Here is a 26,545-nt window from a genome sequence, read left to right as displayed (position 1 = left end):
TTATATAAACACTCAAATGCAAATCTAGGTTTAAATTGTTTGAATCCTCTAATCATAATGTAGAATTTGATTTTCAAATATATATGCACTTTTCTGTTCTCTGGTCAGTGTTTCAGCATTTTCTTCTTTAGAACTATTCACAGACTAAACATAGCTGATGTTAATGCAGTAACTGAGGTTAACTACAGCCAGGTCCAGCATTTCTTGTACCTATGTAGAAATGTGACTGAAGTTCTACAATTACATAGCTGCCAGATGTGGACACTCTATCAAGATAATCAAATAATGCTTAATATTTTTCATACACTAAATATTCTAAGCAATTTTGTCTTAGACCAGTGAATGTTTCATACAGTGTCAGCATAACTTAAAAAAATTATATAATTGGCGATTTTGATTACCTGGAATAGTTTCATGGGCTGTCAAAACCACACTTATAATAGGATTTTTAGCTCCTGAAACCTGCTCAGGCTCCTTAGTTGAAGCTGTTTTCTCTGTTTTCTGAGCTCTGGGCCTCTTGGGAGTTTTTTCTCGCTCATCTTCCTTCCTGTCAAGGTCAACGTCAGAATCATTACCTAAAGAGCAAACACCAAAAAGAAGGTAACTATGTACAAAAGCAATGCAGGTAACAGTTCCTAACACTGAAAGAACAAATGGGGAGAAAATTCATGCTACTGTAGAAAGAAAGATGTTATCAAAACAAGATGGGCTGCATGATCCCTTAGCGGAAGTTTTTCCCCTCTATTTTATAAAACTAGTATGAGACTTATACAAACAAAGAAAAAAAAAGAGAAAAAAATCAAAATTTAAAAAATGAACTCTCAGAAACATGTGTGTCTAAATTCATTCACATTATTGTGGATTTCTGTGAAAATGCTACAAACTTTGTCGAAGTTCTCATGATTTTGCAATTAATGAACAATTTATTTTTCCCTTTTCCATATTTAATTGTTCTGACAATTTTAGGATTATTTTTTCCAGTACAGGCCACATTATCCATCTTATTTAAGGGTAAGTCTTTTGACAATCTCTTTGGATTAGACCTTCTTCCACTTCTGGTATTGTAAGTCAACAGCCAGAAACATAATTTTCTTTTTTAGTGTGGATTCAAAAATAATTAGAGTTCAAAATAGTTCTTTGGTTCAACCTAACCCTGACATGTACCTCCTCATTTTGAAGGCCTGCACTCCCAAATCATTCCCTTTTGCTGTTCAGAATGTCTTCAACCTATTAAATAGGATAAGTTTTCAACCTGTTAACTAGAAAGCCACACAACAGCTGTATACAAAACACTCTCCTGAGATAATAATAAATATCCAGTAATTAGCTGATTTCTATTTTAAAGCAAATGAGGAATTCCTTTACTAAAATTCTAAATAATAAAAGTAAAAAAACACCCAACTAAAAAACAAGTGTCTCTATAGATAAATAATTAGTAGTATAGATAAAGAACCAGAGAACTCTTAAGTTTATACAAATAAAATTTCTTAGATGAAGTGGTAGAAGATACAAACAAGAAAAAACAGTCGGCAAATCAAGGCATTATGCAAATGTTCCAGAGGCCATGAACAAGGAAAGAAGAAACTAATGGAAGGAAATAGTAAATAAACCCAGTGAATTTTTCTTTTTCCTCTCTCAATCTACTTCAGTTGATTCAATCTCCAGATTGAGTAATTCCATGTATATATAAAATATGCTGTAGTTGCCATAATGAGATAGGAAAATAAAACATAAATAAGAAACCAGTAAGAGCAAAGCTGTAGTGTGTCCAGACTTGTTTCTGTCATGCAAACAGCAGGAGTGAAAAGATATACAACATGGAAGCAGCTGTTCTAATTCCAGAAATATTTTGTAAATACTCAGCTGAGAGTGAAACAAAGACTGTCTCTGTGGCCTGAATCTAATGGAACAAAGGTCTGAAGTGTCCTGGCTGTTCCTTACAAAAATGAAGGGCACAAGGAGAAGCTAAAGCAGCATGGGTAAGGCTGATCACATAACCTGCGTAAACCAAAATTTCTTTACTAGACACAGAACCAGAAGGAAACAAGGTGTGCAGGAAAAAGTTTAGCTTTCTCAGGCAATCCTGAGACAGAAATCTGTATGCTGACAACTGGCAGTAAACTGTAAGCCTGGAATTCATATTTAGAGTCTCCAGAATGAGGAACAATGAAAAAGCAAACTGAATTCAAACACAGCCAGCCATGATTCTGCCCAGCTTCCAGCTCCTCTGCTTGGAGAGCCCCCAGCTTTTCAACACCAACTAATGGTTTTTCCAATTGCATTACAAAAATTCCTTGATCTATGCCTCTTCTCAACTAGGTTCTTCTCTGTGGACTTCTATGATTTTGAAAAATATTGCTGCTTTATAGGTATAAAGATATTCATAATGTCCCCATTTAACTCCTCAATATAGTTGTAAATTATTCATTTATACTAAAAGCAGTTCTAACACTGATATTTTTCTGCAATACTTGAAAGGGATATTTGAAGATAAAGAAAAATCCCCTTCAAACAGAACCTGCTTGTGCAGTGGTTTCTTTTGGTGTGCTGAGCAGGGGTGTAAGGAAACAGTCAGATTCTATCTTAAAGTTCTTTTCCAATCTTAGTGATTCTATAAAACAAACATATATTTTCACATTTTGCCCATTAAACAGCCTCTGTTAGTTTATTAGCAAGAATAAAATGAATTATCACAAATTTCTCAGCAGGACCAGGCTACCAACACAAGAAAGTCTTCTCATAAACAATCTGAATACACAGAATCACAGAATAAACTGAGTTGGAAGGGACCCACAAAGATCATGGAGTCCAACTCCTGGCCCTGCCCAGGACTGTCCCCAAGAGCCACACCATGTGCCTGAGAATGTAATCTGCTTTTTGAATTGCTTCCCTGAGGGTACTTCACATACTGGCTTAATTAATTAACTAATTACTCTGCTTTTGTTCAGTGGGCAGTAAGCAAAACTGAAAAGCATTAGAAAAAAGCCCCTAAAGATTTTATATACCTATGGACAAAACATGCTTTAGCTAAAAGAAATCCAGAACCATATATTGGAATAAAAGCTCTGGTAAGGGGAATGGAATTTTGTCTACTTCACTAGGGATCATGTAATTCCTCCATGAATTCTATATGAACAGAATTCAAGCACCTTACTCCTAAACTCTCCTTTCTAATCATTAGGAAGATTCTAACCATTAATCAATTTAATGATGAGGTGAAGTGGCTGAAGATAAAAAACAAAACCATTTATTACCTTTTCATCTTAATATGAAACTCTATTAACTTTTGAGTATTGGAATTCTACTAAAAAAAGGAGAACCACAGATTTGAGTTTGTTTTTTGATCCATGTTAGTGAACAACTATGACCACAGTAGCCAACAAATGTTTCACATTGTTCTTCTTTCCTGACTTGCCTCTGTCAGGCAGATCAGTTTGGCAGTTCTTCCAGTCCAACCAAGGGTCAAGGTGAAGAGATGAATTACAATAAACATTGCTGACTGTCTCCCTGATTTCAAAACAAACCACAGATACTATTTTAAAAGACTTTAAAACAACATACAGCATTGCAATATCAAAATATTTCTTTGTTAAAATTGAGCTGTTTCATATGTGTAGAATATTTGTGCATGTAGGCTAAGCACTAAAAATTATGGCCATACAAAAAAAATTTCCTACAAAACTCAAAGCTGGTAAGTACTTCAGACAAAAAACTGAATCTCAACTGCCTATATGACAAAATATCTCAACTTTCTCAATATAAGCTGAAAACACCGATCCCCTAACAGGAGGATTATATTCAGTATGAAGAAAGGTGTGAGGCAGCTACTGAGTGCTGTGCAATCACAGTTAACACAAAAAAAGCCCACACATAGATTGGTGAGAAACAGCAGTGAGAAAACTCCACTGATTTCCTGACCACACAGCTGCTACTAGTGCTGAGGTTCTGTAAGAACGTTTTCACCCTCACGTGATACCTGATACAAAAAAAAAATCCTCTTACTACAGTGATCTAGTTCTGATACCTAAACATTAAAACTTATTCACTAATTTGATGCCTGTTGATGGCAGTAGCCCCATTCCACCCTGTCTGAGAGAAACATCTTCCAGAAACAATTTGTTGATAAGGAGCTGGGATGTACACATCTACAACACATTTTGCTACAAACAGAACGATTTTGTGGTCTGTATGTAACCTGAGACTTAAAAATCCTTCAAACCAACACTCCCTATCAAATCACCAAATGAACAAACACCTTAACTTTCAATGACAGCTGCTTTGTTTCTGAACTCTGTACACCAAAAAAAACCCCTGAAGTGGGAGGTGTGTTTTAGGAAAGAATTGAAAGGGACACAAAAGTATGTTTTAATGAAAAAGAGCTTCAACTTTGAGCACAAGGCTCAAACAGCCTTACTATAGAATGTGGCCATCTCATCAGTATTTAGCTGCCTTCCTGGAAAAAATTCCTTCACTGTTAGGATCATGGATTAGAGTGTCAAATAAATGCTTTGTCCATGTCAACTAGGAGAGTTCTGCTGTATAATAACTACCATGGATTATAAAGGAACATTTAAAGGAATATAGAAAGGATGATCTGAAGATGATTTATGAGAAAATGGAGTATATGCCATTTGAATAGCTGAGTTTCTCCAGGCAGTAAAAGCCTTTGCTTGTTCCTGAACAGGTTTGTTTAGACCAACTGTCTCACTCTGCACCTCCCTTGCTGAGCAGGCAGCTCAGCACTTTGTCAGCTGGCACTTGGACCCAACAGACAGACAGACGGACAGAGTGCCCTCCCCTCCCCAGCGCCAGGCGTTTCAAATGGCACTCGTGTTTGTACAAGGAACACAAAACTGAGCAGCCTGAAAAGCAGAGGGCTTGGACAATTGGGATGTCAGAGGTGAGACAGCTGGAGTAATTGTCATTTTCTGTAGTTGAAAAATTGTACCACTGATGATACTAAAATATAACCAGGTACTTTATCAAAGCAAGAGTTTCTCTGCTCTATTAATGTATTTTGAGCTTGTTTTAATAAAGCTTTGCCACAGAAGTTAAACTCTAATATATGTGAAAGTAAAGTAGTCATACTAGTTGAGTATAATCACAACAGACTGGAAAGAGTAACAGAAAACTGGAAGAAATATTAGTGGCAAATTTTGTCTACAAGCAGAATCCACAGTATCATACAGAGCAACTGTTACCAAAGCAAAACCTGAGTTTTACCATTAAAATAAAACTCACATAAAGTTAAGGTAACAAATCCTGAAACAATCCAGGAATGGTCAGAGCTGTGATCAGCAGAGCTCCTGCCAGCTCTGAATTAATCAGGGCTTCCAGAGTCCCACTGAACTGCATCCTTCACCTGTCCCAGGATTCTGCTGGAGTCATTAACTGAAGGGATTGCTCTCAGCATTTGTAATTGGATGTAGGACATTTCACAGGCACAGCTACACAGCCTTAACTGGAATATTTTTAAACTACTCTTCATTCAAATTACTATTTTTTAGTCTCTAAGAAGTGATATTTTATAGCAGCAGGAGAGCAGCTTGGAAAAAAACAAAAGTGAACTGACCATTTGAAATTAACACAGGCAATTGTTTCTCCTGCAGAGAATGACATTCTATTTGCAGGAAGAATTAATTTTAATTAGAATCCAGCTGATAGCAAAACCATTTTAAACTAAGGCCAAAAGTGACATCTTTAAGATATATGTAGGCTCCCACTTCAGGAGGATTGAATGCTTCACTCCAGAGAAGGAACTGTAATCTGTCTTCCACCCAAATGCCATTCCTCAGCCATTAAATGTTCTCACTTGTATCTTGCAGCCAGACCCAAACCATTAGCCAGAACTGTTAATTTGGTTTAACCAAAAGGAAACAGAAATAAGTGTACACACAATTTGGCTTGCAAACCAGCACCCTGCTTAGGCAAATAAACACTCTATGCAAAAATATATTTACTAAGCATGTACATGAAGAAATTGGAAATACAGTGTACATTTTTAGTCCTGCGCTGTATTGGCTTTGTGTGGCCATGTTTTGGTAGCAAGGGGGATACAGTTTGGCTTCTCTGATGGAGATTTGGGTTTATTCCTCATTACCCTGCTCTGATTTAATAAGTTAATTTGCCCAGGCTGTGTCTGTTTTTCCTGTGATGGTAACTGGTGAGTGATCTCTCCCCACAAGCCTTTTGTTGCATTTTCTCTTTCCAGTCCAGCTGAGGAGCTGCTTCCTGGGCATCCTGGAGTCCAGGCAGGGTCAACCCTCCAGATTTGAAAAAAAAGACACTTTTTTTTTTGTTTTGTTTGTTTTAGTGACCGGGGCCCACAAGGTGAAGGCAATCATTATGCTTTAAAGGATCAAATGAGAGCCACAGAAAATGTCAGTAACCAACAGGGCCTGGTGACTCTGGAAAAAGCAGGAGAACCATCAGTGAGTCACTGATCTCAGAGATCAGTGCAGGTCACTCATTACAGAAGCAAGGAACAGCAGAGGCCCTCCGCATCTACCAGCTATTCCTCTGACCAACATGTGCATTTTCAATGAAGTTTCAAGCCTAGCTCCAACTAGAGTTTTCTAGTGATTTATTTATTTTAAATGCTGGTCATGTTAGGGATTTCAGCACTTTTCTTGTCGACCTATGAAAGACAGCAGAACATTTTATTACTTGGAGACCTCTATGAATATTTGAGATTCAGCTCAAAACATATATTAGATTTCTTTAAATAGAGAATATCACACAGAATAACTATATATTTTCAATATTTTCATGCTTAGCATATTTTAGCAATAGCCAAAACATTATTTTGGTCAAAAATATAAACCACTGCATTATATGAGCTGCTATGGAGAAATTAACTCCATTGCAGCCAGACACAGTGCAAAGTGAAAACATCTGGCTATTAACCAGATGCCATAGAGTGCTAAGCAAGAAATTAAAAACATGAGGCAGTGGTATAAACTTTAAAACTATAGAAATACCTCAGAAGCCTTAAAAAACCAGAAAAGTAATTCCAAGTTTGAAAATACATGGATAAAAGTTAAAAAAACCCAAAAACCTGTATGTACTAGGTAAAATGTCAAAGACTAAGGGAGAAGAACCTGCAGCTAAAGCTGCTTGTGAATTTTAGCCATCTATTTTGAACTGTCTCTGACATGCAGAAGCAGGTATTAAATTTCTGGAAGATTAAAAGACCTTCAATAAAATCTTCCATTCAGCTCTAAGAACATGGGTGACAGTGCATTGAAGGAAAAAAAATTACTGATAAAATGATGGGTTTTGAATTGACTCTTAGAGTACAAGAAAGATCTGTCTGTATTTCTAAATACTTACCTGAAAACCTAAGTTTAATAGTAAGCAGGAGTCCGAAAAATCAACCAGAATACAAAAGAAACATTAGGAAAAGAACAAAAGAGCAAAAAACACCTCATGCCCTGGTATAAAGCAGGAGGCTCTGCAGAGGGATCTGGACAGGCTGGATCAATGGACTGAGGCCAATTGTGAGAGGTTCCATAAGGCAAAGTGCCAGGTCCTGCCCTTGGGTCACAACTGCCCCATGCTGTGCTCCAGGCTGGGGGCAGAGGGGCTGGAAAACTGCCTGGCAGAAAAGGACCTGGAGCTGTGGGTCAGCAGTGACTGAACATGAGCCAGAATGTGCCCAGGTGGGCAGGAAGGCAAATGGCACCTTGGCACCTTGACACATTATTAAAGTTAATGTGGCCAGCAGGAGCAGGGCAGGGACCGTCCCCCTGTACTCAGCACTGCTGAGGTCACACCTCACACCCTGTGCTCAGGTTTGGGCCTTTCACTACAAGAAGGACATGGAGGGGCTGGAGAGGGTCCAGAGAACAGCAGAGCTGGGGAAGGGTCTGCAGCACAAGCGCGAGCAGCAGCTGAGGGAGGTTGCTGAGGTTGCACTCTCTGCAACTGCCTGACAGGAGGCTGCAGCCAGGTGGGGGTTGGCCTCTTCTCCCAGGTAACAAGAGACAAAGTGAGAGGAAATGGCTTCAAGTTGTGCCAGAGGAGGCTTAGATTGGATATTAGGAAAATCTCTTCATTGAAAAGGTGATCAAACATCAGAACAGGCTGTGCAGGGAAGCAGTGGACTCAGCCTTCCAGGAAGTATTCACAAGGTCTGAGTGTGTGACACTTGGGGACATGGTTTAGTGCTGAACATGGTCATGCTAAGTTAATAGTTGGACTCCATGACCTTGGATGTCTTTTCCAAACTCAGTGATTCTGTGATTATGCAAAAGGTTATGGGGAATATTACAGAGACTATTATAGAGAATCCTAGGCAGAGAACACACTGTTCTTGCCCATTCCACAGTCTTTTGTGACTGATGTGACTGACTGCATTCACACACCTTATCTCAGAGGAAAATAATAATGCACATGCTACCTTCATCTACACATTCAGAAACTGAAAAGTTGTCTCAACCAGTTCATACAGTAAAGCCAGAAGTGAAAAGTTTTCCTCTGATGGGACAGTAATCAGTGGACAGCTGAGGACTGAATTTCCAAATATATTCCAAAGAATTATGCTTTCAGGACAAAACCAGCCCCCAACATCTTCACAGTCTGCAGTCAGGATAGAAAGCTTCCAAAAATTGGAACCGCTTGTTTTGGTGACCCCAAGTGATTTGTTGCTTGACTGTTTGACTTTGCTTGACCATTTTGCTTTTACCAGAGAGTAAAAAAAATGTTTCATCTGCCCAAAACTGAGGCTTTTAATGAAGAAGGAAAAGGATGAGCAATTTAGTTTGGAAAATTTGCAGTGCATTTTGTAGAGAAACCAATGAAGATAAGATTTAGGAGCTCTAATGAGCTAACAGGTCAAGAACAGATAATTTGAGTTCATACTTTGACCTGAGAATTTATTTTAAAAGGACATTAGAAAGGGTGACATTTCTAAAATAATTTAAATATCAACACTGGACCTAGCACATAGAAACAGCAAAGGGCTTGGACACTTGGGATGTCAGAGGTGAGACAGCTGGAGTAATTGTCATTTTCTGTAGTTGAAAAATTGTACCACTGATGATACTAAAATATAACCAGGTACTTTATCAAAGCAAGAGTTTCTCTGCTCTATTAATGTATTTTGAGCTTGTTTTAATAACGCTTTGCCACAGAAGTTAAACTCTAATATATGTGAAAGTAAAGTAGTCATACTAGTTGAGTATAATCACAACAGACTGGAAAGAGTAACAGAAAACTGGAAAAAATATCAGTGGCAAATTTTGTCTACAAGCATACATACTGTATGTCCACAGTATCATACAGAGCAACTGTAACAAAAGCAAAACCTGAGTTTTACCATTAAAACAAAACTCACATAAAGTTAAGGCAATTTGGATTAAGTAATTGCTTTGTATGCATGTGACATTGACCTGAGGGAAAAGTTAAATAGGCAGGTAGAGGAGATGATTACTGTGCATCTCTTCAACTACTCTATTCTGAATGAATATTCACTGTTGTCTTTTTAAACAGATTGGGGTGCAATGCCCCAGGCCAATGAGTGTTTAAGAAACCATTTGGACAACGCCCTTAGAAGCAGCTTTAATTGCTGATCAGCCCTGAACTGGTCAGACAGTTGGACAAGATGGTCATTGTAGGTCCCTTACAACTGAAAATAACTTCTGTTATTCTGCTCTGTTCTATACTAAAAATTTGAGAGGTTGAATATATCCAAATCAATCTTAAAGCTAAATTTAAACAGTGGACTCTCCTATGCCAAAGACAATCATTCACATAAAGCTTTGTTTGAGTTTGACAAACTGTATATTTTTTATACAGTGAAAGAAGCCAATCAGAAAAGCAAACTCTATCAAAAGAAGAGAACAGAACTCAGGTTTCCAAAGACACAGGACAGAAACACCTGTACAGGCTCATCCTTCCCCACCTCTGTGTGATACTCACCTGCATTGCCTATACCACCTCTCACTGAGAAACTACACTCCACTTTGTGAGAAACAGAACAGTTGCTATGATAAACAAGCATTTCAGGGAGTTGTAAGACAGTCATTACTGTAATAAACATTTTGACCACTTTGAAAGAAGTTTAAAAACCTTGTCTAAGTTCAGTTTTGCTTTTTTATGTTAAAAGCAACAGACAACTCCACTCCATTTAAAGCCAGCACTGGGGATTACAAGCCAGGTCTCATGGTGGGAACACACTGTCCCACAACCTGCTCCAGATATTTTTGCTGGATGTTTTCTTACCTCCATCTCCTTCTTCTTCTCCGTCATTGAGAACAATAATGCAGATGTGTTTCGTGAGCTGCCGTGTGTTGGAGAATTTGCGATTGCATTTCCTGCACTCCAGGCTGCCTGGTGAGACTTCAGGGGGTTCTGGGCCCTCCTCTGTCCCAGCTGGAGTCTCCTTGCTTGGAACTGGGTTATTTTCTGCCACATCTTCATCCACACAGAACTTCTTAGTGGACCCTTTTGGTCTGCCCCTTTTCCTCTTCGCTACGAGAAATTCTAGAAAATAAAGTTTAAAGTACACTATAATTAAATTCCATGGCTAATTAGCTAACACCCATCTGATCTTGGAAAACTAGGAGCCTTAAATGAAGTTTGAGGGGAGTTATCCCAAAAGCTTTAAAAAAGGTTACCATCACACAAACATATTTCCAGCAGTGGTATTTGCTGGCATTTCTGGTAGCTGCAAAGCAATAACATTTGTGTTATTGAGATCAGCAGATGTCAAAGTGCCACAGTTTTACTTAATTACACTGCAAGCACTGTCTCAGCACATGCACACTACAAAATTGCTCTACTGTGTTTCAACACTACAAAAGCCTTTTATTTTAAGTCATTTTCAAATAAATTACCCAGGTATTGAGATGTAATCAGAGAAAAACATTGTATGTTTAAGAACCAAAATCTCATTGACTTTTTAATATAGTGAACAATTACTCCCTAATAATTTCTGTGGTTCTTGGTTGTCAGCACTTTCTAGTCAAAAGCTGGCCTAAAAAATTGTTGGCAACAAATAAATTCCAGAAGTCATGCAAAAAAATGTTTCCTGAATTAAAACTGGAAGTCATCCACAACACCCAATAAATACAATATAATTTTACATTTCCATATTTCTGTAGAGGAAATATTGATGAAATCCAGGATATGCAGTGCATAGAAATACATGACAACTTAAATTGTATTTCCTGCTTAAGATTTCTCTCATCACTGCTGTTCTGATAAATTGAGATTGACAATGTAGAAGTCTGAAAAACCACAAAAAGAGGGAATATTAAAAAAAAGCGAAACTACAAAAATTTTTCAAGCACAGGTGCTGAAAGACCTTATTGAATTGCTTGATTTAGAGGATATGGAAAAATAAATGACTTAAGGATCCTTAAAGGGAGATGATGTAGGAGAACAGAAGAAGGTAGCATCATGTTATTTGTAACCAAGTCAGCATTCCCCTAAAACATACCAGGCAAACAAAACCCCACACTCAGAGACCACAGCTTTGAGTTAGCCATGTAATTACTATCAGATGAAAAAGAAAGCATTCTGTCTTCTTACAGGAGTGACTGAACACCTGTCTGCTTAAATAAACATAATAAAACAGCCAAAAAAACCTTACTATGAATAAAAAACCCCCAACTGTTTCCCATAACTTTTTGCAACTCTCCACCACTGTCCTGAACTTTATTGCTACTCTAGGAAAATTAATTTTGTCAATTTCAGCCAAAAAGAAAGGGCTGATTGCAGTGCTCTCAAAACTTCTCTTTGTTACCATTCATGTTATTTTGATGCCCATCCATCACAGCAATCAGTATTTAAATTGAAGAAATTAACAAACAATTAAAATAAACCCAACAACAATAATCTTTACATCAACCCATCAAAAGGCCCCAGTTTGCTAACAGGAATCACAGTTCCAACATGAGGAATTCACATGTGGATGTTGGTCAGACTCCTACAAAATAGTTAAATGCAAGGCTTGGAAGAATGAATGCAACCACCATATTCTCTGTGTATGATATTCTTTTCATTCCTTTGCAATGCAATCATCAGATTATCCAAGAAAAAGAAATTAAGAAAAACCAGGTCAAAGAGATGCTTCTTCCTGACTGTTTTAGTGAAAATTTAATGAAAAACAGAACAGCACTTTCACATAGAGACAGAAATTGAAACAAAATCTTGCATGCAAGTAGAAATATGAAAACTGCTCCTTCAGATGGCTGGTGAGAGAACCTCTGCTATAGCTTATAAAATTGCAGTTCTTATCACTGTGACTACTAATGGGGTGGCAAATAAACAAAGAATGTGCAAATTTTAGAAATGTTTGTAAATGTGTCCAGCAGTAGGAGAATTTACAGCAGTTCTCAACCATGTAAAAGTTTGGTGGCAAGAGGCAGGCAGCAACAAACACAGGAACAGGAGGGCTCATGTGAGCAACTGAAACATCACCAGAACTTCTGAGGTTTATCACAGTCATTTCTTTTCTTTGCTCCTTGGTTTCCTTTTTCCAAGACAGAACTTATCTCAAGCTACTTAGAGTTAACAATGCCAGAATTATTTTTTTAATGAGGCACATAACCACAAATTCCAGCTGTTTCTACCCAGCATGTCCCCAGTGAGCTCTTCACACTGCAGTATACAAATTCCACCTCAGATCAACAGCACACAGTAATTTAATAGCAGAACATTGTCATTCATCTGCCAGTACATAACCAAGTTAATCAAATATTGCTTGTTAGAAAAAACAGTCTATTTAACTGCTAAAAATAAAGTAGTGTATTAAATAAATAATAAAACCCCCCTAACACTTATTTCAAGGATGCTTAGTCATAAATAGAAGTTTTAGATTAGTCATTAAAAAGATTTTGAATTAAGATCCCGTTCCCTCAAGAACAACTTAGTTGTTTCTGGGGATTTTGCACTCATTACAGACTGACTGAAACCAATCTTTATGCTGACTGCCATTGGATGAGCAATGGCAATATCCAGGGAAGACATTCTGTGCTATGCTCTATAATTATGTACTCAAAGGCATAAAAAAGACACTTCAAAAAATGAGTAATGAAATAAACCATGTGTCTATTTTTATACTGTTCCTCCACAGGAATTGTTCGCATAAGCTTGTCCAAATCAATCTATTTAATACAAAAAGTTTGTCAGAAGTCACAAAATGCTTGTGCAAATGTCATTTAAATCTCCTGACCATATTTTAACAGGCTGATGCATTATGCAATATGAATCCTTTTCACATGCCAGTATAAAAAGCTTACATTTCATCACTTACAACAGCACAACATATTCAGACTCTTCTGCACACAGTGTCACACAAATGCACCCATATAAATCTCACCCTCAGCCTCATTTCATTACAGTTCTGTGTTTGTAGCACAGCACCTGCAACACCTCCTGTCCCCCAGGTGTGAATGAATGCAGGCTCTGGCTGCATCCTGTGCTCAGGCAAGGATCAGGCTGATGCACACACACACCATGGTTCTAAGTGACCTTAATGGCTGCACTCCTTGGAGGAAGTGAGATACTCACACTGTAACTTTCTCTGAGGTTTCATAACAGACAGAGACATGCATCCCATAATCCAGACACAGCCCAAACCAAACAACAATCCAGCAGGTAGTAACAGGATGAATAGAGGAAACCAGGGCCATTGATGCTGTTCCACAAATCCTCACCAATCTGACTAAGTAGAAGCAAAACAAAGCTGAGTTTTGACAAGCACTGTGAAGGAAATGGAGATCATTGTGAAGAGTTATAAACAGCCCTAGGCTACACTGGAGTATGAATGACTACAATTATCTACCATTTCCCAAAACAAAGATGGCACACTCCAGTGCTGGACAAAATGTGACCTGTGTATAGATGTACAACAGCAACATCTCCCTTGTTGTGGGGACTCTTGGCCCCACTTCATAAAAAATTTTGACATCATTGTGCCAAAATATTTAGAATAAATCAACTCTAAATAGATCATGGCTTAATGATGGGAAAGTGGTGTGCCTAAACAAAATTCAGCAGAGAACACTGTAAATAAAATATTACAGAGTAATAAAAACATATGACATGCCTAGCACTTGTCTCCAGCACTTATAAGATCATTAATTCATTACTCAGGCAGAACAAAGAGCTCCATTAGCAACTCAGCATTCACTCTTCTATACCTATTGTGGGGTAGCTACAGTATTTACCAATAACTGGAAGAGAAATTACACTTTCAAAGGAAAAAAAGATGTTCATCTATTAGTCACCAAGTACTAAAAGTTGTAATTTCTATGACTGTGATTCACCAATTACTTCTCCTTTCAGTGACAATACTGAATTAGTGCAAACACTAGTTCACTAACAAATAATTGTATACTACAAACTTCCTAAGTTTTATTTGCTGCAGATTCCATAGCAGGAGAGAATAATTGATGCTTTCAAAGAAGAACTCTTTCCAATCCAATGTTCAACTGTAGATTACAGTATTTTTTTAAACAGAACACAGAAAATAAATCAATGGTACTTCAGAACCATCTTCTCCAATCAATGTGTCTGATGGGAAAGGAAAAATTCTAAAGAATGCTTAGAATATGACTTGAAAACTGTGGAAAAGTAATTTACCTTGACATTCTTACTGACAGCAGATATCAGAGTTGGGCTATCTAACCTGAAAAAGGTGGCAACTTACGAGCCCATCAGATGAATAAAACTATTCACCAAGAACAATGAAAAAGGTAAATTATGAATATATAACTTAAGAATGTTATATTTTACATAAGATTTGCAGAGTTGTTTTCTTTAAAGCTAATTATGCTAATTTCTGTTGCTGCAGATCATAATGGTAATTACAAACTATCCTCATAAATGTACAATGCATGCTGAACACATACAATACAGAAAGTGCAGATACTCCTGACAAAAATGCAAAGAGAAGTTTAAGAGGAACCTTTTTACTAAAATGAGTAAGAATATGTTACAAGGTACCAGTCTCACTGTGCTCAGAAACATTTGCAGTGGAGGGATAACAGGAAACAAAGATTGGAGAAAGGAAAATGCATTTTGCATGCTCAAGGAATTAATTCTGTGCTATGAAAATAAAATTAGAATGACATTTTGAAAACTGATTTGAGATTTATTCATTATCTTCTGATACACTGGCAATTTTGGGCATTATGTGAAGTAATACTCTGGTGAGATTTTTCCTCACCAGCCACCTGAGGAGACAGCAGCTCTAGTGAAATCCTAAATGACCATTATTAGAAATATCTTCTTACATTGATGAAGTTAATATAACTACTGAATTACTGCTGGTAAATAAGCAAAGAAACATCACATACATATGTTAACAACAAAAAATTCTTGGAGGTATGATAGTAGAAGGCAGTTGATCCATAAGCACATAGGTTTTAAAATCCAGAAATTATAATGATTGAAAAATCCTAGTATTTGTGTTAAATAAGAGCTTTGCCAGCAATATAAATCCATTACTCAGTAAGGGCATAAGAGAAGATAAAAAGTCTGAATTATTTTTAACCCATTGCTAATATTCCAAAGGATGGAAATGATGATCAGTTAAAAATGGAATGGAGTGGAATGAATGCAACTTCTTCCATTGCACAATAAAATTTTTGTGTGTAAATAATTCAAATTCTGATTGCTTTATTTATCAGCATCGCTATCAAAACAGTTATGAATTGTGCCACTTCCTTTTTGGAATAGAACTATTAACATTACCTGAATCACAACAAACATGGTAGTCAACTCAAAAAGGACACCTAAGCTCAAGGCACACCTCACCCATGGTGTCCTCATTGCTGCTCGCTGCTGCTAGGCCATCTTCCCACTGCTCCCACTACAGAGCTCCAATTAAAGCTGTAGGAAGCAAACTTTGCTATAGCTCACATTGAAAATTAGTGAACCAATGCCACCATTCCCTAAGTCGAGTTTATCCACATCTGCCATGTGACCTATTCTGTGCTGAATGAAATTTGGGGTGACAGTTGCACAGCGCTTATTATAAAAACCAGCTATGGAAACCATTCCATACACAATGCAGAGTCCTCACACCACAGGTTTTATCAAAAAAATATGTAACACTGAAAATTATATTTCTCTCAATTTCTGAATGTACCTTCTCCATCTTTGCTTGTGTTTGTGGGTGCTGATAGAGGCTGGAGAGGAATAATGATGTCATCCACACCAGTCCCTTCTTCCGTGTGTCTGTCCGAGACGTGAGACAACAGCTCGGATTTATTTGGTGAAAATAAGTTACAAAGCTTACACATGAAGATGGAATTGATCCCTGAAAAAACAAGTATAAAAACAAGGAATTAGTGTTTCCAAATGCAAGTTATTTATGCTACCATGAGTTATTATGATTTTGGCTCAGTCAATATAGTAACTACAATTTACCCAAGACACATAGCAGGCAGCAATGAGGTGAAATTCTGTTTTATCACTAAATGAACACATTCATAATATATTCCCAAATGAATTAATTTAAGAAATGGATAAACTCCTAGCTAGATCCTCATAGGGCAAAAAATTTCCTCTGGCTGAAATCTTAGAAATGTTTTAACATGACATTGACATAAAAGGAAGAAGTACAATTTAAGACCTTTTCCCCTTCCAGCCCCAAACATCATTATAATTTTATGTATTTTCAAACATATGGTAAAGTTATATATATGACATGACATCATGAAGTTCTGTGAAAAGTTCCTGCTGATTTAAGAAAAGCAAACAAACAAAACCAAAAACAAACTAAAAAGTTTCAAAGCAGCAGGAGCAAATGAAGAATGTCATTAAAATGCCCCCCGGTCAATGCTTTAAACAGAAATTTGACACAACTTTTTAGGCAAATGGCCTTTTTAAATTCACAGGTACTTGAAGTGTGATGTGAAAGCAAAGAGTCAAGAAATAAATAACAATACAGAAGGATTAATATAATCCCAGATTTTAAAAAACAGAGATTTTAGCCAGAGAAATTCAGAGGACTTCTGTTTTCTAACACTGCAGTCTTTTGGTTTAATGGTTGATTTTTGAAGAGTCCCTACTCCCTTCAGGTTCCAATGAAACAAAAAACAACCAGGAAACAATTTTAACAGCACACTTGTTCTGCAGCTACATGTATGAAGCTCTGGTCCAGAGACTGGCTTCAATTGTTACCTTCCCTCCATCTCCCTAAGGAAAATCAGGGACATAAACCCACTGAAACCAAACTGGAACAAGCAGCACTTCTGATTACAAGTCAAACCAGAGATCACTGGGTAAGTACAGAAATAACATGATAGTTTGTGAATTTTGGGATGAATCTGGGGGTAAGAGAACAGGGAAGCTGTATTTTGGGGCCTATTTTTAAAACAAACCTAAGCACTCCCCTATTGAACCTAATTCTGTCTCTTTCATGACACACAAATTACATAGTTCACTCAAAACAAATCTTTATTTGAGGTGTCCTGAAAGTTAAGAGCAGCAGAGGTGTCTCTTTTACAGGTATTTGACCTTGAAACATAACAAGAGCACAGCTCAAAACTAACAGGCAGGCTGTACCTTCATCTCTTCCACAACATCTCTGAAAGAACAACTCCAATACTGCTCCTGTTGCTCGAGATATCCTCTTATTGCACACACACAGCTCTGTAAGTGTATGGCACAGTCAATGTGTTCTTGGGAGCTCAGCTGGGCTCCTTCTCAGCCATTCTGCTGTCTTGAGCACACAGATATTTCTGGTTTGATTGTAGTACATTGAATGTTCCTTTGAACTAGTTCTGCCCTAGTTAGCATTATTGTTTTGTCGTTTTTGGTTTTTTTTTTAAGGGCATGAAACCTGTTATTGACCCAGCAGGTAACAACTCTTTTCTTTAAATGTAAACTCAAAATAAAATCTATGAAAATTTACCTAAACATTTAACCAATTCAAATTGCACAACTTAGCTGACCTTTCTGTTTTGAGGTTTTATTTGTCACTGTTTCTGCTTCCTGACCTGCTGGCTGTTCTCCCTAGAAGTTCAGACCCAGGGTTTTGTCTCTTGTCTCCTCCTTGAACAGCTGCAATCAGTACTCACACACCACTTTATCTCTCACTCCTCCCAGAGAGGACCTGGGGAGGGGCAGCAGAGCAAGGAGAGTGCCCAGAAGCCTCAGTGGGTGTTTAAAGGGTTTGATTAGCAAGGCCACCCAAAGGCAGGAGCGAAGAGCCCAGGGGGGAGAGCACGCTCAGTGTCACTGAAGGTGCAGGCAGCACCAGGAGAACACACAGAAGATGCACAAGCTTTACTCAGAGGTGAGATAGAAACCAGAGTAAAGAAATTATTTTAGGAAGAATGACTGGAAAAGGAGGTCAGAGAGCAGAGGATAAACTCTGCTGATCACCAGACTACGCAAGTATGGAATAAGCAAACAATAATTGATTATGCTGTCGCTAATTAGGCAGTGTAGCGATAAAGCAATGAGTTATAGTCAATTAAGTGTAAAAATCAAATCAGGAGTAAGTTAATTAACTATGCATAGAATCAATGACTAATTAGTGAATAATTAATTACGTAGGAAATCAAGTGAGCAATTAATTAGGCAGCAATTAAATATGCAGAGAAAGAAAAGAACAGTAATCAAGTATGCAGGTACACAAACATCAGGAAATTCAGCCAAAACCAATCTGGGACATTCTGTTCACTAAACATGTTTGTGGTAATTCATTATCTTCAGTTTGCCCCTATAAACTGTGCTAAATATACACTGAAATAAATAATACCAATAATTTTCTCCTTAATTGACTAGGTGAAAAATTGAGCTATAACATCAGCAAAGTCTTTTTTTTTAATTCTTCCAAAACTCTCAGCATATTGCTTAATTAGTAGGGTTTTTTTCTTCACACTAAGAATATCTACAGCAAAGGGAGTTTAACAAATGCATTACTAAAAACAAAGAGCAAGCTGCACACTAGGAAGCAGATTCCCTGATTCCCAATCCCCTCCACAAAGCATAAATCAGTAACTGTCCTGTTTTGCTTTTAAGTTGGAGTGGGGAAAGGGAAAGGGGCAAGAAAGCAGCATTTATCTTGGAAAGATCCTGAAATTAACAACACTTAAGGGAACAAAGGAATATATTATTGTCATATGTACTTCTAACCAATGTATGCCAAAACCTAGTGCAAAGTACATTTTACCTAACCAAAAATTTAATTTTGCATAAAAGGAAGTCTCAGCATTGGGTATTATTTTATTTTTAATAACTACCTTTACAAGACACACAGGGAAAGGACACAAATGTGCATTTATGTACCCTAAATCATTCTAATGGATCGAAAACTTTTCACCTTTCCTTTCAAGGTGAAAAACTCAAAGCAGGAAAGTGTTAACAACTTCTGTGAGTGCCTTTAAAGTTCTGGAGCTCTTAAAAGGAATTAGAACTCCACAATTAAATTTAAAAAAAAATAAAGTCACTGGGTATTTCTTGGCCTGTGTAAAAAGTTGATAGGATCAATAATTATGCATCTAGTCAACCTTACGAAAATATGCAGCAATTAAGTTCATAATATGAATAATAATTTATTTCTTTCTAAACTTACTACAGAGCTGAAACAAACTTTGTTGCGTTATCACCATTAAATTCTTAACAGGAACTTGCTGCAATTAAAAATCTTATTGATCAGACTAGGACTTGGTCTTGTTGGGCTTTTGGTTTTGTTTTTTTTTCCTCTTTCTGTTGTTTCTGTACAGATATCAAGTACAATAAAAAGTGGAAAAGGTGGGCACAGCTATTCCAACCAAATTATTTATTTTACAAAAGAACTTTTCACACACAAAGGTTGAACATGCAAGATATTGAAGTGTCTAAGAACAATAAACAAAACTTTTTCTGTTTAGGTAGAAGCAATGAAATGTGAGGTAGCAGTTAATATAAAGCAGCATGTAAAAAGCCAATAACTTTTGTTTAAGACAAGCAACACTATTTCTGAGTAATAAAATGTTTCCACTGAACATAAAAGAATGGGCAAATACAGGAGAAGAAATAATGATATCCTGTACTACTGTCAAATACTTTAAAAATATTTTACTTATCAGATCTCACTCCTCTCAGCATGTTAGAGGCTTTTCATTTTCAAAGCCATTTCAAACAGCCAAAATTTTCACAAACATGTTACAGTGCATTTCTGATTTTTATTGCTTCACCTCCAGGACAGTTGTTTGTTGGTTTTATGGTTTTTTTTGTAGGTTTTTTTTCTGCTGTTGTTGTTTTACTTAAAATATAATTTCTAGATCACATACTATTTTAATAATTATTTTCATAAAGATGCTGGTATGAACTAATTTTATTTCTTAAAGAAAAAAAATGGATAAATCAATGCTGGTTTCTGGCTATTTTCTCTATTTCTATTCATCAAGAAATTAATATCCAGTATTACAGCACATCTCCAAATCAAAAGCATTATCCTTGGTAAATGTTAATGAAAAAAGAAGTATATAAAGTCTACAAAACAAACCATTTGCTACCATTAGAACAGCAGCACCACATGAACCCTGTGCTCAAAACTAACAAATCAACCATACTGGAAATGGCAGCAGGAGAATCAAAAGCTATTTCAGGGCTTTCTTTATCTAAATTTGGGCAGTTCTGAACAGTAAGCAACAGTGTCTTGATTCACCAGCACGAAATGACTGGTGAGACAAAGCCAGCCATGCAGAAAGCATTCAAGCAAAGAAGAGGAGCCCCTGACCGCGACTGTTCTTGCTCTCAGCTGTTAACTGAAATCAGGGCAATTTCACTATCATTAGTTCAGTGCCACAAACTTTACTTTAACATTAAGGAAGACTGCTACAGCAATGTCAGTACAGGGTGCATTCCTGCAAACACTAAAAGATGATGCTAAAATCAATCCCATTTAATATGGTTTTATGGAAAACTCAGTAATTTACATTCACCATATTTCCTAGCCAGGCTGTAAATGAAATTTACTCAATAACCTACATCTGTAGAGGCTCTCAGACACTGCATACAAGACTGAATTACACTGAAGTTTGTGACTGTTTATGACTAAGAAATGATACATTTTAAAATCTCTACCATTCCTGTGAGGGTGGTGAGGCACTGGCACAGGTTGCCCAGAGAAGCTGTGGGTGCCCCATCCCTGGCAGTGCTCAAGGCCAGGCTGGATGGGGCCCTGAGCAACCTGGGATGGTGGAAGGTGGCCCTGGCCATGGCAGGACTTGAGTGATGTTTAAGGTCCCTGCCAACCCAAACCACTCTGTAATTCTATTATCCATATAATACAAATATACTAGGACTGAAAACCAAAAGCACATTAGTTAAGGAGCCTGGGGTATGAATCCAACACAGTGCCATTGTGAGCAGAACTAAGCTGGTTTTTCTCTGTATCTAAGAGAAAATTACAAGGTGAGAAATAAAAATGGAGGAGTATCAGGTGTACCCAAGCAAAACTTTAAGGAAGGATGAAAATGGTTTTAAATTAAGACTGAAGGGTGAGGTAAGAAGTGCAAAAGACTACAAAGGTGAAGGTGATTCACTTTGCAGCAGTAAAAATCAGAGACTTACTTTTAAGTGAAGGACGATACATAAATTAATATGTTTTTTACAGGAAAGAACAAAACAATGTCTTAGGTTTGGTTTTGAAGTTGCCTTAAAAAAAAAAAAAAACATAACCACTACTATAGTAATGCAAGAAAAATAATAAAATGGCAGAGTTGGCAGCCTGGCTGTAAACAAGGATTACTGACATTCATGCACCCAAACAAGTTTCTGGTACCCACTGTTGCAATGCCAGTGGGTTATTACCACTACCAAAATATTGAGGACAAAGTAGGATGCATTAATTTTTAAAAAAGGCCTTTTAGAAGCAGCTTAGGGTCAAATCTGATTACCAGGCTATTTTAACAAGTAGTAAAATTCCTGAGGAATTTAAATACAGTGCCCAGAAAAGTACAGTGTAAGGAGTACACATGAGCAACAACCTTGACCACAGGGGTACCAGTGACCGTGACACAGTGGAGGGGATAAAAGAGGTTACCAAGCCAGAAACAATACACTGTAGGCTTTAATTAGCCCTATGCAGAGTGGGTAAATGTCAGGTCAGGACAGGAGGCCAAGATTAAATGTTTAGACACCATTAATGACTGTTTCACCCAGCAAGCAGACAGGGAAACCACATGAGGAGAAACCGTTCTTGACTTTATCAGAAGTAAAACACAGGACCCTTTTCAAAGTGACATTATTTGAGAGTTACTCTATAACCATGATTAAAGTACTACTCAAAAGCCCTCTTAAAAGAGTGATAAAGAACCAAATGTTTATGTTTCACTTCAACAATGCAAACTATATAAAGATAAAAAGCATCTTTAACAAAACAAACCACAAAAAGGACTCAAAAGTTCCAAGACAAGTTAAATCCTTGAAAGCAGCATGAAGGCTATTTAAAAGCATCATATTTGATGCTAATCATCAAAGAAGGTTTTAGAAATGGGAAGGAAAAATCTAGCACAGCTGAATAGCAATGAAATGAACTTTCAGTAGAAGAAAACATCTTCATGGAAGTTTCATAAAATGAGGAAAGCAAAAGAAGATTTAAATTGTGTCCAATTTATGGGAAAAAAAACCAGTGAGGCAGGTCATTAAGGATAATTTTAGCAATTTGAAAAAAAAAAGGCAGAATGCAGCAACATTTTAAAAACATCTCAGCAGTAACAGGCCTGCCTAAGAGCCTGTGCAATAAAAAGCAATCTGTATAGGAAAAACACCCTTCAAAGAAGGTGAACCCATAGCAAAATAATTTTGTCAATTTGCTGTCATTTTATAATGATTTGGAGAGATTTTCTGGGAAAGATCTCTCAATTACAGCAAATACTTTAAAGACAGCCTCAAAACAAGGCTAGAAACTGCTCTGCTCAGAAACAAAACCTTAGAGCTAAACCAGACAGACCTATAAAAGAGATGGTCCTATAATACAAAAACCTATTAAAAATAGAGAAGATCCATACTGGGCTTACAACTGTAGATATTGTTCCTCTACTGAAATAATAATAATCATAACCATCATCCTTAAAAGGTACAGAAATAAGGAAAATCAACAACATAGCACGGTTCCATAAATGAGTAGTTAAATAAATTGGGGCTTTTTTGGGGTTTTTTTTTGTTTTTTTTTTGCCTGGAAGGAGGTAACTGAAGATGGAGAAAAGGCAAAGTGTAAAATGAAGAACAAAACCAGGTGTCATGAAGGACATGACCCCTCTGAAACCACTGCCTGCCTTGCAGCTGATCTGTCCCTGCTGCTCAGCTCCAGGGGGGGCACACATCCACCCAGTGCCCAGAATTCTTACAAGTTGATCAGAAAGTTGACAGAGACTGGCTGGGGCTCAGCAAAGCCTCTAAGAAGGTCTAAGTCCATACTCTGGACAAGCATCCCTGTGTGCCTGACCCATTCTGACTCTTCTCTATTTACACATCCATTGTGTGCTGTTAGGGACATGAAATGCCAGGAGTGAAACAAAATCAAGATCCAAATCATTCAGTACTTTCTGACATTGTGTTTTGCACATTGCAGTAAGAACACTGTGTAATGAACACTTTAATGTAGCTCAGTTTTTCCAGCACTCAAAGAGCCTCCTTCCCTGCCTGGGGGGCCAGAGGTGGGCACAGCACTGCAGGGGGCTCTCACCGGGGCACAATCCCCTCCTCACCTGCTCTGGGTGCAGCCCAGCACATTTTTGGTTTGTGGGCCATGTCCAGCCTCTCACCCAGCAGCACCCCAGTCCTCAGGGCTGCTCCAGCCCCTCCCCTGCCCAGCCTGGGTTTGTGTTTGGGACTGCCCCAAGCCAGGGGCAGGAGCTGGAGCTCGGCCTTGCTGAGCTCCCCAGGTTTCACCCAGACCCACCCTCACCCAAACCAAACACATTGTATTTAACCAGGCTGATACTGTATTTGTGGAAAGAAACTTGCATTTGGAACTCCTGGAGTTTCACTGAGGGTGGCAAATAAAAGCACATCTATTTTTCTGCATTACACACACCATCTTCACAAATGCCTCTGGAAAAAAAGTTAAATAAAGCTCTTTAAAAGAAGATAACTGTCTCCACATATTTCAGTTGGCTAAAATACATAAAATTCATAACTTGGATATAACATGGATTTAATAGGATATTCAAATAACTGGGAAATTATTTTCAGTTTTGAATAATCACTTTATCAAACATAGAAGCAGGATAGCTTTTCCATCATTAAGGGGAAAAAAAAGCCATAGTAGATACCTTTATAGCAAGACATTTTTATTTTCATGTTCTAAGATCTCCCTCATGTGGCTAAACATAACACTGCTTAAGGTTCCACTGAAATACACTAATGCACAAGATCAAAATGTGTAAGGTGCACTACCAGACACCAAAACCACCCAGAACCCCTCAAAGTAGAAGCACAAACTGTGTGATCAGTCACCAACTTCAGGATTCACCATATGAAGCACTCTGAACCAGATTTTTGGAAGCAGCCACAATGGAAATGCATCTGAGGTCAAATACACCTCAGCAGCAGCAAAATCAAAAATACTGAACACTCACCACAGTTCTGGGTTCCACCACACTCAGAACACTTTTTATTAAGACAAATATGCTTGAATAAATATGAATTTATTAGTAGCACTAGCAGTAAGAGAATCATTTCTCACTGAAAGTTGGATCCCAGGATATAAAACAGTCCTGAAATGTTTTAACAATGGTCCATAATTAACACAGCACCTGTTAGCTATTCTGCTACTCAGTTTTCCTACTGATAGTGCAATTCCCCTTGGCATAAAATCCTGTTTTACAGAATCACAGAATGGATGGGGTTGGAAGGGACCTCTGGAGATCATCTAGTCCAATCCTCCCACCAAAGCTGGATCCCTAGAGCAGGTGACACAGGAATGCATCCGGGTGGGTGTTAAATGTCACCAGAAAAGGAGACTCCATGACCTTCCTAAGCTGTTCCAGCACCATCCTCAGCATAAAGAGGTTCTTCTTCATGTTGCAGTTGAACTTTCTGAGTTTTCGAGTATGGCTGTTACCCCTTAGTGGTGGTTTGAGGTGTAAACTATCCAACAATACTTCGTGGAATAGGTAGAAACAACTCAGGATTCTAAAAATTAAGACATCAACTTGGGGAATGACAACCAGAAGCCAAGTTTGAGTATACAGGGTAATTAACAGGCATTAAATTGTTGCGACATCACTTCACAAACTCGCACTGCAACAGCACACAGGGATTGTGAAAGGCAGAATGCACAAACACAGCCCTGCTGGGGCTGCCCCTCTGAGTAACTCAGTAACTTTGGAGATAGTGTTACTGCTCCGATGACAGCCAGGCCAGTACAGGGCACACCAAGGCCTGAGATTACAGGCAGTGGAAACATCTTTAACACATCTTGGACCTTGAGCTGTTAACACTATTTAGAGCGGCTGCCAGAGGAGCTCACGAGTGTTTCAAACCCAGGTGAGCACAGAATCAGTCATGGAATCAGAGCATGGAAAGGGGTTGGAACAGCCCTTAAGGATCATCCAGGCCCAACCTCCCTGCCATGGCCAAGGTTGCTCAAGGCTTTATCCAGCCGGGCTTTGAGCACCACCAGGCTTGGGGCAGCCACAACTTTCCTCGTCACCCTGTTCCACTGTCTCACTACCCTCACAGTAAAGAATTCCTTCCTAATATCCACACTAAAATTCCCCTTTCAGTTGGTACCCATTACTCCCTGTCCTATCACTACAGCTCCTGAGGCAGAGCCCCTCTCCGGCTCCCCTGCAGCCCCCTCACACCCTCTGAGATTGCTGTGGGGTCTCCACGCTTCCATTCGGGACCAGCAGCGGCTCCAGCTGCTCCCGACTCGCTGCAAAGCGGCGGCCTCAGGACGGGCAGCCGGGGCACAGCAGGACTCCCGGGCTCGGGCTGCCCGAGCTTCTGGAGCCACCCCCGGCCCCACAGCCCCCCAGGGCGCCGGGCAGCGCGGGGCGATGGACACTAAGCCGGCCGCCACTGGGGGAACTACTTGTCGTGCGGAAGGATCGTGTCACAGCATCGCCGGAACTACTTCTCCCTGCCTGCCGCGCGGGGATCCGTGCGCGCTCCCCCGCCCGCCCGGCCCGGCCCCGCTCACCTGCAGCCGCCGCCTCCATCGCCGCGGGGGCTCAGCGGGACAGCGCGCCGGGGACGGAGCGCGGCCCGCTTGGAAAACAGAGCGAGGGAAAAGGGAAGAAAAAAAAATCCAACACCGAAAATCGGGTCCCCGTGCGGCGCCTTATGGCGAATCTGCCGCGGCCGACACGGCAGTGGCGCCTCGGCTCGGCTCGGCGGGGCGGGGCGGCGCCTGCGCAGTGGCGGCCGCGCGGGGCCGCGTCCCCTGAGGCGCCGCCCGCGGGCTGAGGGAGCGGCGGGAGGAGGATCGGGGACACGAGGACACCGGGACAGGGACACTGGGACAGCCGTGACACCCCGGCCTCCTCTCCCTGTGCCCCTCTGAGCACCCGCCGCCCGCCCCAGGATCTCCGGAGGCCGGGGCTGCGCAGCTCAGGCTGACACAGCCTCGGGATACCAAAGG

The 26,545-nt window shown here is 39.0% G+C and overlaps 1 protein-coding gene across 2 annotated transcripts in view; it reads right to left on the bottom strand.

Moving 5' to 3' along the window:
* The window catches only part of ZFAT (zinc finger and AT-hook domain containing), a 104,767-nt gene that overhangs the window by 50,970 nt on the left and 27,252 nt on the right, over nucleotides 1–26,545 (bottom strand). Inside the window, exons 1-4 of one of the 2 annotated variants that reach the window (XM_054287350.1) lie at nucleotides 26,105–26,283; nucleotides 16,103–16,273; nucleotides 10,225–10,485; nucleotides 402–575 (exon numbers count right to left, since the gene is read on the bottom strand). In XM_054287350.1, coding sequence (XP_054143325.1) covers nucleotides 402–575; nucleotides 10,225–10,485; nucleotides 16,103–16,273; nucleotides 26,105–26,123 — 625 coding nt within the window. In that variant the 5' untranslated portion in view covers nucleotides 26,124–26,283. Of the gene's footprint in view, nucleotides 1–401; nucleotides 576–10,224; nucleotides 10,486–16,102; nucleotides 16,274–26,104; nucleotides 26,284–26,545 lie in introns of those variants that run through there. The other variant, XM_054287436.1, reaches the window with a different exon arrangement.

Source organism: Melozone crissalis, unplaced genomic scaffold (genome assembly GCF_028551555.1).
Source record: "Melozone crissalis strain CALT ecotype California unplaced genomic scaffold, PUWL_Pcris_2 ptg000002l_1, whole genome shotgun sequence".
NCBI classification, from domain to species: Eukaryota; Metazoa; Chordata; class Aves; order Passeriformes; family Passerellidae; genus Melozone; species Melozone crissalis.
This window is presented reverse-complemented; position numbering and strand designations above follow the sequence as displayed.